The 13,107-nt window shown below is 47.2% G+C and overlaps 1 protein-coding gene across 1 annotated transcript in view; it reads left to right on the top strand.

Annotated features, from left to right (window-relative positions):
• Positions 1 to 1,597: 1,597 nt before the first annotated feature.
• The window catches only part of SMG7 (SMG7 nonsense mediated mRNA decay factor), a 56,239-nt gene continuing 44,729 nt past the window's right edge, over positions 1,598 to 13,107 (top strand). The window contains 1 exon segment of the mRNA XM_042786393.1: positions 1,598 to 1,980. Within this exon segment, the coding sequence (XP_042642327.1) occupies positions 1,952 to 1,980 (29 nt within the window). The 5' untranslated portion in view covers positions 1,598 to 1,951.

The raw sequence follows: 13,107 nt of genomic DNA, 5'->3' as shown, positions 1-13,107 counted from the left end.
GCACCGGCTTATGGTGCTTCTGCTTCCAAAACTTGGGTTATTCAACTCCTCCGTAAGGAGAAGGAATGGATGGAAAAATATGGGAAGAGTAGAGATAAGCTCGAGGTATCTGTGCAGTAGTATGTGCTGCCCGCTGGGTCTCCCCAGAGATTCAGGGTGCCCTAATCATGCCAGCTCAGGAACTGGAGGGACAGGGCTCCAGATCTTGCGGATGGCGTGAAGGGTCTTGGGCCAGTCCTGGACAACGTGCCCTGTGAGGTGCGGCTTCTGAGAGGTGCAAGGGACACAGGAGATACAATCTCAGAGACCCTGTGGCAGCTCTGCAAACTCAGCCTGTCTGTTTTAGCCCAGGACAGGCTCCGAGCAGGCAGGAGCAGCCCCAGTTTGCCCAGTGCTGAACCAGTTTGCTCCTGCTCTGCAGCCGAGTGGCTGCGGGGATGGAGGCTGAGCCCCGAGCCCTGCTGCGGTGCCTGCCCGAAGCGATGCGCAGGATTCCACAGGAGGTTGGGCGGCATGGCTCCCTGCCCAGCCCTGATCGCACCAGGAAACCGATTCTGCAGCCTTGAGAGGCTTCTGTTTAAACATGTGGGGCCCTGAAAATCATCTCTCTAAACACGTTCTCATTTCGACCCGAAAAAATGAGGGATTTCGTTTCGAAACACGATATTTCATTTTGTCCTCGGGGTCGCTTACACGCTCAGATAACACAATTTGCATTAGCCAGCCTCCTCGGTGCTCACCTGATCCCAAATTGTCATCTGCCTCATTTCTTCAGGCTGGCCTGCTTGGCCAAACGGCTGCTGAACTTAGTTGGGACATTCCTTGCCCCCAAAAGACAAGTTGGAGCATAAAACGGGTCACCAAGTTGGCACAGGAGGTGGCACCACACGGTGTAAAAAGTGTAAATGTTTAGATGTGATGGATTGCTGTACCGAGGTGCAAGGTTACCGCCTCAGGTGCCCGTGTCCCGGTGCTGCCGGTGGTTTTGGGCAACGGAAGGAATCTGAGATGAGGGCTATTCAGGACACTTTGGGGTGACCCTTGGGGCCGGGCACCGGAGCAGCCGAACGCTGGGAATCCTTCGGTGTGGGCAAGCAAGCAGGTAGGGAAGGGGCAGTCTGGTTTCTGTGGGAAACCCAGGCCTACGAGCGCCGCTCTCGTTAAAACCATTTTCTGCCGGGAAGGCGCCAGGCTGCCACTCGCGCTGAGGGACAGGGGCTCCCCTACCGCGCCGTGGGCCACCCGGCACGCCTCCCCGAGCTCCGTGATTAAAAATAATAAAAAATAAAAGGGATAAACGGAGGCGCCGCTGCGCGGGGCCCGGGGCGGGAGACGCCGTTTAAAGCCGCAGCTGCATGTCCAGGCCCGGCGGGAAGGCGCCGCGGTTGCCATGACGACGCCCCTCTCGCTCGCGCGCGCTCTCTCTCTCTCCCCCCCCCCCCCCCATTCGGTTGCTATGGCAGCGGGCGAGCCAATCGGCGGGCGCCGCCGCGGGTTGGGGGGGGTGGGAGGTGGAGGGAAGGGTTTGCCGGTGGCGCCGCCGGAAGTGGCGGCGGGGGCGGGGGCGGGGCTGGGCCCGGCCCGGAAGCGCGGCCGGCGCGGCGGGAGGGTCCGGGCGCCTCAGCGGGGCGGCGGGCGGGCAGGAAGGGACGGAGAGAGAGCGCGGCGGTGGTTGTCGCCGGTATCCCGGAGGGTTTGCGGAGACCGGGGCGCTGGGCGGTTCTCTGCCCGGCCGGAGCGCAAAGCGGGGACACCTCCCCCCCCCCCCCTTCCCCTTCTCCCCCCGCCCCTTCCTTCCTGCTGCCCCTCCCCCGCGGCGGCAGGCCCTGCACGGGAAGATGGCGGCGGCGGCCGGAGGCGGCAGCGGGAGCAGCAGCGGTGGCGGAGCGGGGAGGGCGGGCCGGCCCGGGCTGTGAGACCCGCGGCGGGACGGGGCGGCGAGCAGCGGAGGATGAGCCTGCTGTGTGCGCAGTATCTCCGGTGAGAGCCGGCCGGGAAGCGGGGCGGGGGGGCGGCGGGGAAGGGAAGGGAAGGTGGGGGGGCGGGTCGCCGCCTGCTCTGAGGCGAGGCCGCGGCCAGCGGCCCCGGAGGCGGCAGGACGCCGTCCCCTCAGGCGTGAGGAGGCTTCAGCGGCGGCAGCGAGGAGCTGGGGGATGTAAGGGGGGATGTGACCGGGGAGGAGGGGGGGACACACACACCTCCCCCCCACACACCAGCGCAGCGAGGGCTGCCCAGCAAGGTCAAGCCGGTGCTCTGGAGCCGCGGGGAGGGAAGGGGAGCCCCGCTGGCTTCTCTGCGGGAATCCTCCAGCCCCTTTCGGCTAGGTGCCGCGGTAACCCGGCTGCTGCGGAGTTTGACCCCGGCGGTGAAGCGAAACCCTGTGCTGGCAGCCCCGTGAGGGGCTCTGGGAGAACGGGAGTAGCAGGAGTTGGGTCTCAGCCCTCGCCGGCCTGCTGGAAGGCCTCTGTCGCAGGTTTGGGGGCGGCCAGCTGGGGGTTTGGGAGGGGAGCGAGCCCGCCGGGGTTGAGCTGCTTTGAAATGCTTCGCTGAGCAGGAACACTCCCCAGTCCCTGAAGTCCAGAGTGCGGGATGCCACACGTTGGTATGAGCAGAACTTTGCTAAGCTTCTGGGTGAGCTGATCTTTTGGGTACGAAACGCTCTTTCTCTAGCCATTTTTGGAAAGGAGCATTGCCAGATACAATGGCTTTTCAGTAGCTGTAAGATACTAAATAGCGTGTTGGCCCCCACCCCCTGCCCTCCCAGAGCACCTCATGGGAAAGCTGTAGACCTGCCAAAAGGGCAGGCATGCTCTATCTGGACAGTTCAGGGATTGGGAAGGATTCCTAAGGGGTGAATTTAAGGCGTTTTTCTATATTTCCAAAACACTTTCTATCCAGGGTTCTGAAATGCTTCAGCTGTTCTCCCCTTACTGATTCTCCAAATCCTCCCCTTCTTCTTCATCTTGTATCTCTGCCTGCCTCTACCGCCTTCTGGTAGTCCAAATCCTGTCTCGAGCTTATCTTTTCAAAAAAGAAAAGAAAAAAAAAAAAGTAATCTTTTTCTCTAATAGCAAGTTTATGAGCCTTTTTCTCTTCTAGGCTGCTAACCTATGCTGTCTTAAACTTGGTCGTTCTTTCATTACCGCTACATTATGGAAAAAGCTCTTATGTGCCTTATTATGCTTCCTCTACCAGTAAAGGAATTGCTTTTGTATTTTAGTATATGTCTTAATAATGTTGTAACCTCTTGCTCCACTCTCACTCCCTGTGACAACGAGTCTTCTGCTGCCATGCATCATTACAAGGCAGTGCTCCTGAAGTCGCACTTGTCCTGCCCCCATCACCTTCCTGTACCACCGGACTCTTTCGTAGCACTCTGTACTCTGCTGCACCAACCCGGAGATCCTACTTGTTTGCAAGTGTGTGGGCAAAAATCACCTGTTTCTCCTAGCTTTGTTCCTCCAACACCATAGCTCATCCTGGGCCTTCATCGCTTTTTCCTGACTGCTTTGTTTGTGTTGTGTCTAATACAAGGGGACTGAAGCATCTGGGCACTAATGTATTACAAGTAATGACTCCTGTCTTGGTCACCAAGAACCTTATCTCCTAAAAAAAGCCAGCAGGACACTCCCCCTCCCAAACTTTTCAAGCACTTTGTAGTCAGTAATTTTCACCTTCTTCCTCTAGAGAACCTGTGGGTTTGTTTCTCTATGTAGAGGGTAAGCTTGGGGATGGTTTCCTTAAAAGCTGTGAAATGCTTTTTACATCCAAAACGTATGTTTGAATTGTTTGATTTGCATAGGGCAGAAATTGAGCTGCAGATTACTGCAGCCCAAGCTCATAAAGAGAACTGGGAATAGAGCCTCAAACTCTCAGAGCCAGTTCTGTTAGTCTTGCACCTTAAGGAGGAGAGCATCCTCCTCCTTGCTCTAGCATTACAAGCTCAATCCGAGCGTAATGATGGAGTAAATAGACAAAAGTGTGATGATGTGAAAGAGCAACTTAACAAAACATTGTGCCAAGTGAAGATGTGGAACAATTAGTCTCTGCTAGGCTTCATCGTCTTAAAACTAAGGAGGGACAGAAAAGTTTTTGGGAGAAATGTTTCCTGTGTATTTGAAGTTTAGACAGAAGAGAGATGAATTTCTAAGGTGACCATGTAATGGTGGAATAACTAGTGAAATAATGACTCTGCAAGAATTGAGATGCTGAAAAAATGAGCAGGGAAGAAGGGACTTCTAGCTGGACCGCCTTAACTCTTCCACTACCAGTCTCTCCGCTTTCTGTATAAATGAATATGAATCAGCTGTTTTAAAATGCTGTCCTTAAAAAATTATGCCCCTTCAGTCGAAGTGCAAGAACTGAGAAACACCAGAGACTCCTACAGAAGTCTTCCAGCATGAACAAATAAGGTCAAACTTCACGTAGTGAGTCTTTTAAAAGTTGCAGGAAAGTCTGTTTTTAACTCGGCTTTGTATGTTGTAAGAAAGCAATGGGATTTTTGCTTTCCTAGTCTTACTATTCTTTTCAAGGTCACCTTCCAAGAGTACTGGAGTGTCTTCTGTCCCATCTAGTTTTTAGGTGTTTCTCTCGGGTCATTGTTTGACTCCTCAAAGATTTGCATTACATCTGGTCAGGCGAGTAGACCTTTCAGGAGGTTCTTTCAAAGAGTTCTTAGTGAAAAGAGTCACGGTTTCGCACCTCTCTGTTCAAGTGAATGTGTTTATCTTATCTGGCTAAAAATTTATACCCATACCAGTTTGTGCTGCTTTGGGAATCTACAAGTGCTCCCCATAAATCAAATTAACCTCACAGGGCCAGTCATTTTACAGTAGACATTTCATGTATCCTGCTAGGTACAAAAGTCACCTTTAAGCAAAATATCACTACCAGTAGGATTTCTAGCATAGTACCACGGAAACTTCTGAGCACATACTTTTTATAAGACAGTATCGATCTTTAGTCCATGTTTATTCACTTTAAGGGAATGATCTTCCTTGCCAGTTTTTTATGTTAATGTTCAAAATGTAGTTAACTTGGATTCAAAAGTTTAGCAGTTTGCCTGAGATAGGACCGTCTCAATTGTATTTCACAAAGATGTGAATTCTAGTTGTTGGGTGAATGTGGCGTTACCCTGGTAAATTGTGGCTTTTAGTACTCTGTAAACATAGAATAAAAAGTGCTTGAATTACAGGGCTTGAACACAGCTTAGAAATTCTAGTGCTGACAAACCAGTAGGTAGTTTCCTGTAGTCTTATGATGAGGCTATAACCAACTTCATTAAAGGTTTGACTGCTTTAATAATTTAAATTGTGGCTCTCTTTTCAAAGACTCATCAGTAGCTCCATTAACTTCTGCATCTGCTGTGTCTCTTCATGGTTGCTCCTTTGCTGTCTGCCAGTCCGTGACGCACCTCTTGCAGTGTTTCTTCACTGTTAATGGAGGAGGGTAGAGCGGAGGTAATTTAGCACTGTGATATATGTGTGTGTGAGCATGTTCTGGGACCAATTCCTGATTGGGATGATGTAGAGCTGATGTTGGTCAGTGCTGGAAAGGCACAAACCAGAATACTGCATGAAAGCCAGAATGAATCTCAACAGGACAGGCAGAGTAAGTTATTTAATTATCTTGGGAGTGTATGGAGGAAAAGTATTAATACAGAGTCTTGTAATGCGTGCCTGCGGTGTGTGTGCTACCTGGAGTTCATAGGATCACAAGGTAACTTGGGCTGGAGGTGACCTCAGGAGGTCCCTGTCCAACCTCCTGCACAAAGCAGGGGCACCTCTGGGGTCAGACCAGGTTGCTCAGGGCATGAACCACTCGGGTCTTGAAAACCTCCAAGGACAGACCTTTTGGGCAGCCCGTGCTACTCCTTGACTGTCCCCGTGGTAGAAAAGATTTTCTTTACGTCCAGTTCGAACCTCTCGTATTTTAACACGTGCCCGTTGTGTCTCATCCTCCCGCCACATGCCACTGCGGAGATCCTGGCTCCATCTTCTCAATCCCCTGCCCACAGGCATGCAGCTGCTGTGGGAGCCCCGCAGCCTTCCCTGCCCCGGGCTGATGAAACCCTGTGCCTGTTCTCCAGCCCTGAATGCAAGTGCTCCAGCCCCAGCCGCCCCGGGGGCCTCTGCTGACCTCGCTGCGCTTGATCTGCATCTTTCTTGATTTGTCTTGATATCTGAACAAGACCAGTCAGTCTTGGAAAGTATTCCCTCCAGCTTGTTTTATGTCCTGAAATGATTAATGCTACTTTCATACATTGTTTACTCTTGAATTTTAAACAGGGGAGGAGCAGTGGAGAGATCAAATACCGCATTGGCCTTTCAGGAGGCACCTTGTAGCACAGTGTTTTCTTTGGGGGAACATAAAGGGAAAACATTCTTTATTTTCTCTCTCTTTATTCCTCCAGACAAGGTGTTTCCATCATTTGGTAACTAGAATTGCTGCCAGTATTTAGTATGAGCAATGCTTCTTATCCCTCTTCAAGGGTGAGGGTAATGGTTTAAAAAGGCAAATGAGATTGATGATGATTACTACTTACTACTGATCAACAAGCTTTTTGTGGTGACCTATGAAGTAAAAAGAATTGCAATTAAAAGAGTGTTGAGCAATTCCCCTCTGAGCTTCCTGCTGAAGGAAATTCATCTTGCTGAGAGTCCCAAGATATACGCCGTACCCCTTGGGTCTCTGGGCAGCTATTACTCGCTCCCTTCTTCCTGTCGTGGGGATTTGGATTATTGAGCATCCTCCTGCCACCCAGGGACAACTTGTGCTAAAGTCACAAGTTGGCTGGATGTGCTGTCATAGCTCTGATACTTTTTTTCCAGGCCTAGATTCCTAAGGAAACAAGGCTTGTGTGACTGTACTGCTTATAGCCTTTTTTTTTTTTTTTTCTTCTCTTTCTCAAATGGCTTTAACAAATCTTAGCAGTCCTTCTACAGAGGGATAGAAGTACTCAAAGCTGATTGTTGCTACTGACTTCATGAAAATTAGCTGGTTGGAGAGCAATCCAAAGGGATGTGCCTGTTGAGAGAGAAGCAGGCAGAGCTCAGCTGGAGTAAATCAGCACATGCGGAGCTTCACGACAGCCGTGGCGTTTGAGTTTGCTCCTCCATACAGAGTTTGAGTGCAGTTGGTGTGGTATGTTAAAAGAGTGGATAGAATCTCATCCTTAATAGTGAGGATTCAGGTGCCTGGCCAGTTTAGCAGGTGGTGGGCACGTTTTGCTGCTGGAGGGACTGGCAGGAAGGTGGCTACGTGTGAATGTGTGCTGGAGGGAAGAGGGCTCTAATAAGCTGAGAACTTGATCTTTCTGTCTTAGTACTTGGCAAAAGCTTGACCGTATAGACAAAGGATGTGTTTTAATCTTGAACACGTCCCACTCTTCCTTTCCACCCTTTCCTGCTCAGCCCTGATGTGACGGTGTAAGTTCATGGCCGGATCTTAAGTAAACTGGACTGGGGAGCTATGTGAGGTTAAAACTGCTTTTATTTTGGTTTTGACCCACAGAGCTTAGCCCGAGTTGGTTTCCTGATGCCATTCATCATGTTACCACACAGGTGCTGACAAAAGGGGTGAGGTTGTGTTCAGCAGGAATGAGGCACTCATAAGACAGGGTGGGAATGCTGCTTCTAGTGATAGTGTTTGTTATCATTAAAGTGCTCTTAGACCCATAACACTAGTAAATAGTGCCCATTTCCTAGAATATTGCTGTAGTTATATATATTCTATATATATACATATAGGATGTAGCTGATATCAGTGTCACAGGTAGTACCTCGGTTTTCAGTCTGGGCTGAGAGTCTTCCCCCCCCTTTTTTTTTTCTGTCTTGTTGCAGAACACAGCTTATTGTGGATGCTGTTACTGTGCTTTCTTTGTGCTGTGCTTTGAGGTTACTTGCAAAACAGTGTTCCAGTGACCTAGAAGTGCAGGTTAGTGTAAGTAAAGTTACAGCTGTATTTATTTGTCGTGGCAGAGATGATTCTTGTAGCAAGTAGTTCTTGTTCTAACCTGCATATTACTACATAGTTTGATCTTTGTTGAAAAGGAGAAGGTTCTGTTGTGGCAGTGAAACCAGGTGACGCTTATCTGAAGTTCTGATGGGACACTTAAGCTGCTCCAAAGCATTTTGAGAAAGCTGCCTCATTCCCTGAATGTAAGGGCTTGGAGATTTTTTTGCTGAGTTTCCTCAGTTTGGTGCATGGTAAGAAGATACATTTGCTTGATGAATGCTTTGCTATTTTAACAACTCAGTATAGAGTATACTGTGATATTCAAGCTATTTGTAAAATCTTTTTTCCTCTGTCCTAAGAGTGCATCTTCCATATAGCAGTTCCATAATGAGTAACCCTATCCTGCTCTAGTGAGATGTTTTTTGCCTCCAAACAAGCTGATCTGGGTGTTGAATCATAACACTAATTTTTATGTCAAGCAATTTAAAGCTTTATTTAAATCAATCTATATGGAATGTGAGGCTGTCCTGCTTTTCAGTTTGCCACGTTGGCTACTGGCATGCGTTTTCAGATGTCTTGGTGCTTCCTACTTGAGGAGAAAAGGCTGGCTGCAGTCACTGCTCGGCATCGCTTGGGTTGATGGGAGAAGACAGTGACTTGATGCCTTGGCATCTTCCTGGCTCAGCCTGGCAAAAACCAGTAAGGAAGAGGAGTATTTGCAGTTCAAATGCATGGTGGCTGGGGAGGGAGGAGAGGATAGTTTGCTGTAGTGTCTGATTTTGTTGGATGAGGTACTCCAGGGGGGTTGCAGAGTTTTAAGGGTCCTTCATCACTGCTGTTGGATCTTCACAACAGCAGCAGAGATTTACTAGTAGGAACAGACTCCTCAGGTTAAGGAATGGTGGAAGAGCAGTTGAGGAATGCAGCTATAATGCATAAGGAGTATGTGTGGGAAGACGTTAGTTATTGCTTTTGTTACTTTGAACTTGAGGCTTGTCCTCATTTCACTTGACAACTGCACAGCTGCTGTGAAGCAGGAGGGGAATAAAACCACAGATCTGTTTCCTTACAATCATTAGCAGAATTGCATACTTCGGTCCTCTGCTTTTTAATGTATTACTAGGGAGGTCATGGATTTCAGTGGTGTTCGGTAAAACGTAAGTTTTGCCTGTGCTCCGGGAGGGGTATGGAAACTTAACTCTAATTCTCCATCTTACTGCAATAAAAAGATTAGAGGACTAACTTAATATTTATTGTGGAGTGACACAAGGAATCATGGAGCTGACTCGTGGGCCATAGTTTCTCACTGTTTTGTACAGGAGGGAGGGCTGGTGGCTTTTTTTTTGTATGTGTCTCTGAGCGCTTGTGTTGTTGCATGCAGTATCTTGTTGAATGTAGCTTTACAGTTGTAGTGGTTGCATCACCAGCTTCCACTTGCGTAGCCGTGCTCCAAGTCCTGCCTTTAAGCCACATTTCTACACTTGTCTGGCCACTGGCTTCTCTTCCCATTTGAATTTAAGAAGATTTTCTAATTGTAAGCTTGGGGACTTCCTAGCCAAGCAAATGGGGGGGAAATGGCTTAAGCAGTGTTCTGATACTGTGTTTTTCAATCCCTGTGAGGTAAATCAGCAGCTACCCATTCAGATCAATGTAATGCTGTGAGTTGGGGTGGAATAAGAGCTTTCTGAGTAATGTTAGGCCTGCTTTCTCTTCTTTCTGTATTCCAGTAGGACTTTTCTTGGATTATTCACACTGGCTTCTGCACTCAAGGGATTATCATAAGGAACCAGAAGGCTGAGGAGTCTCTTGCGATTGTTACACAGCCGTGGGCGACAGACTGAATTTCACTGATGGGACTCAAATCAGAGATACCCTTGAGGTACTTAGGAGTCCTGCTAGAGTTAATTTTCTCTTCCACCTTTAGGGAAAAGAAATGTCATTTTTCTGAAAGTACTTATGTTTCTAATACGTCAGCAGTCTATTTGTCATATTTTAATTTCATTGTCTGTGGTGTTGAAAGTGTCCTCTAGTGTTCAGCCCTACTGAATGGTTTTCTGCTTCATCTAATATTGGTATGTGTAAGCTGATGTTTATTTTATTTCCGCCCCCCTGCCCTCTGAAGCATTGTCTCTTTTGAGTCTGTGGGCCCCACTTGTCATATGGCTGAATTATCTCAGAGAGCTGCTCTCTAGCTGTTGGGAAGTGAGAAATTAATTCTGAATGTATTTCCAGTGAAAACTTTGATTCTGCCAAATGAGGTTGGGGAAAATTTTCTTGAATTACTTTAAAGAACCTTAGGCAGAGATCAGACTTTTTGTTTGGGTGCAGTAAAATGGACCTTTGGGGCAACAGGAGTCTTTATTCAAGACTGACTTTGGTGTTTCTTGGTGCCTTGATTTAATGAGGCCTCGATAGTTTTTCCTGTTTGGTCAGACTACAGCAAAGGGCAGATTGGTTGGAGCCAGCCTGTTTGTGGGCCCCCTGGGCTCCCCAGTCTGTGCTATATTATTTATTACAGTTTCACTTCCCTACAGGTGTTGTCAGGAATAGAAAGAAATGAATTTTTGCTGGGAAGACCTTTCCCCCCCCCCCGGTTTGTTTTATGATAGTCCTGTAAATTCTGCTCCTATACCTTCTGTTGCAATGACAGTCTCCTGGTATTTGCTTTGCCATGTCCTGTCTTGGTCTCACTGTGATTCGAAGCAAGCACGTGGATATTGCTATGTGTCAAACAGCTGCGAACTGTGTGATAATCTTTTTTTAAACCAGGGTTTCCCGTAGCCAGCAGGGAACCTTTGACAGACTCCAGCTTCAGTTCCTTCTGCAGTCAGCACTGGTTTTGGCAGTGCCTTTGAGCATTCATGCTCTTAATTTGAGGTACACTTGAGCCATTAAGAGAGGTCTTTGGGGTACTTTTTCCAGACTAATAATAACTAAAAATAGAAATGCTAATCCACCGTACCTGTGAAGAGTGGGAGAAAGAAGGATGGGACAAGACTTTTGTCTGTTGAATAGACGCTGTAGTTGTTTGTCTTGTTTGTCCTGAAGTAGTGTAAATAATTGTCAAGGACAATGCTGTGACAAACCTGAGCACAGAGGCTTTAACTAGCCGGCTAGTCCCTGGAAAAAAACAATCTACTAGTGCGTCTGGTTTTTGTGAATGGCAATAGGAGTGGTGTCCAAAGGATTTAAGCCACATTTTTTAATATTAAAGAAAACCCCTAAACTACCAAAAGTGTATAAAGCCATTAAGACTGTAGCAGCTATTACAGGTCCAACATCCAGCTGCGGTTTGAAGGAAATGTTATTTCAATATGAAGGAAAACTTGAGATTTCTATATGGGTTAATGATTATAAATGTAATTATTAAAAGATGCAGCATAATCTTGCAATAAAAATCTAGAAGATGTTTCAGTTTGTCTTAATACCATCAATATGCATAAAGTTGAACATATATGTGATCTCTTTAACTGGAAAAGAAGTGATGAACTGCCTGATACGTGTTGTGAACACGCATTTGAATTAATACAAAAGGCCTTAACTCCAGGAGCATGTCACATAGATTATGCTAGGGCATGAACTTCTGGCAGTTTTTCCACCCAGTTTGAACATATTCCGACTATTTCATTTTAAAGATTTATTTTGTTTTGAGGTAGGAGTTACAGGGTTTGGGGCAAAGACAGTCTTGGGGGACTGTGGCTTGCCTGGCTTTGCAGTCCAGCTTCAGCTGAAGTACTTGTCTTCTCCTGGTTTTGATACCAGAGACTAAAATAACCTCTAAAGCTTGAAACTATCTGGAAAGATATTTCCAGTATCTTTCTAATGAAGATGTCAAATGCTTGCTGATGCTGCTTGTGCACATACAGACTATTTTGGTAGCTTCCATCATAGAGGGACAGGGAGGAGTGAACACATAAAGTGATGTGTCTATCTGCAACAGTTACGTTATGCAGTCAGAATTTTGGGATGCTCTTTCAAAAGCAGGTAAAATTCTGTACACTCTGCATGAAAGATGGTTATAAAAATATACTTTTCTATCATGTATACTTGATTCTATTAATTTGTGAAATAAGTCTTTGAGGACTACAAAACTAGAAATTGCTATGCCGGAGTGTTAAGAGACGTGGCCCAAGTGTGTTTTGTCTTCAGGAATGACGGATCAGAAAGACATGAAGATCTCTGGGCCTTTAAGGACTCAGCTGCAGGAAATTTTATTTATATGCTTAAAAATGCTGTTGAACATATGGATTTCAGGTTTTGGGGTTAGAGCAGCGTGATTCACGTAGTTTCCATACTTTATTGTCAAATGCTGAAATACAGTGCCAAACTGATTCTATTTTAAAATTTGTTTTGGACATGCTGGTATACTATACGAAACATTTGATGACGAGATCCAAGCTACCATGGTTGCAAAGTGGAATGCCAGGACTGTGTTGGCTTGTGCAGCCTGAGTAATGCCCAAGTGTTGAGTTAATAACCGGTAATTGTGTAGTCACATGCTGAACCTTTTCCTGGCATCATCCCTTCTCACTTAATATGCGGCCAAGATTCAGAAAATGGCTTCTCAGTCTAACCAGGTGAGGACAGTCCCTGCCTCTTCACCACCTTGCGAAGGTGATGGTGGGCTGAGCGAGGCCGGTGGTGTTTGCTGAGGGATTTGGTGGGAGGAAGGAGCCAGAGTGGGCGAACCCAAGGCGTACTACAATTGTTTAAAGCAAGGTGTAGTGCCATGTGGAAATGGTTTAGCAAGCTGACTAGGATAAGTACAGTGCCATGTGGAAATGGTTTAGCAAGCTGCTTTGGAGTATGGAGATGTCTGCCTCTGGAGGACTTCCAAAAGAAGCTACACAAGTGTTTCAGGAGTAACATCAGGGTGAGGGAATGGGCTACGTAACCTTTTGAGGTCCTTTCCAGCCTTAAGATTTGATCTTCAGGCTGGATGTCTTAATCCACTGCTAGGGACCCTGTTCCTCAGCCACTGCAGAAGGTAAATGGAGGTAGTGAACGAGTCTGATCTGACTGTTCAGAGACCGCAGTCTGGAAAACTGCATTCAGATTTTTGTTTTCTACAGAGTTTATGTTCAGTATAGATATGCTAAACCCCCAAATTTTTGCATACACGATTCACAAAGCAGATACCAATTTGTAGCT

The sequence above is a fragment of the Tyto alba genome, unplaced genomic scaffold (genome assembly GCF_018691265.1).
Source record: "Tyto alba isolate M040663 unplaced genomic scaffold, T.alba_DEE_v4.0 Super-Scaffold_1000006, whole genome shotgun sequence".
NCBI lineage: Eukaryota > Metazoa > Chordata > Aves > Strigiformes > Tytonidae > Tyto > Tyto alba.
This window is presented reverse-complemented; position numbering and strand designations above follow the sequence as displayed.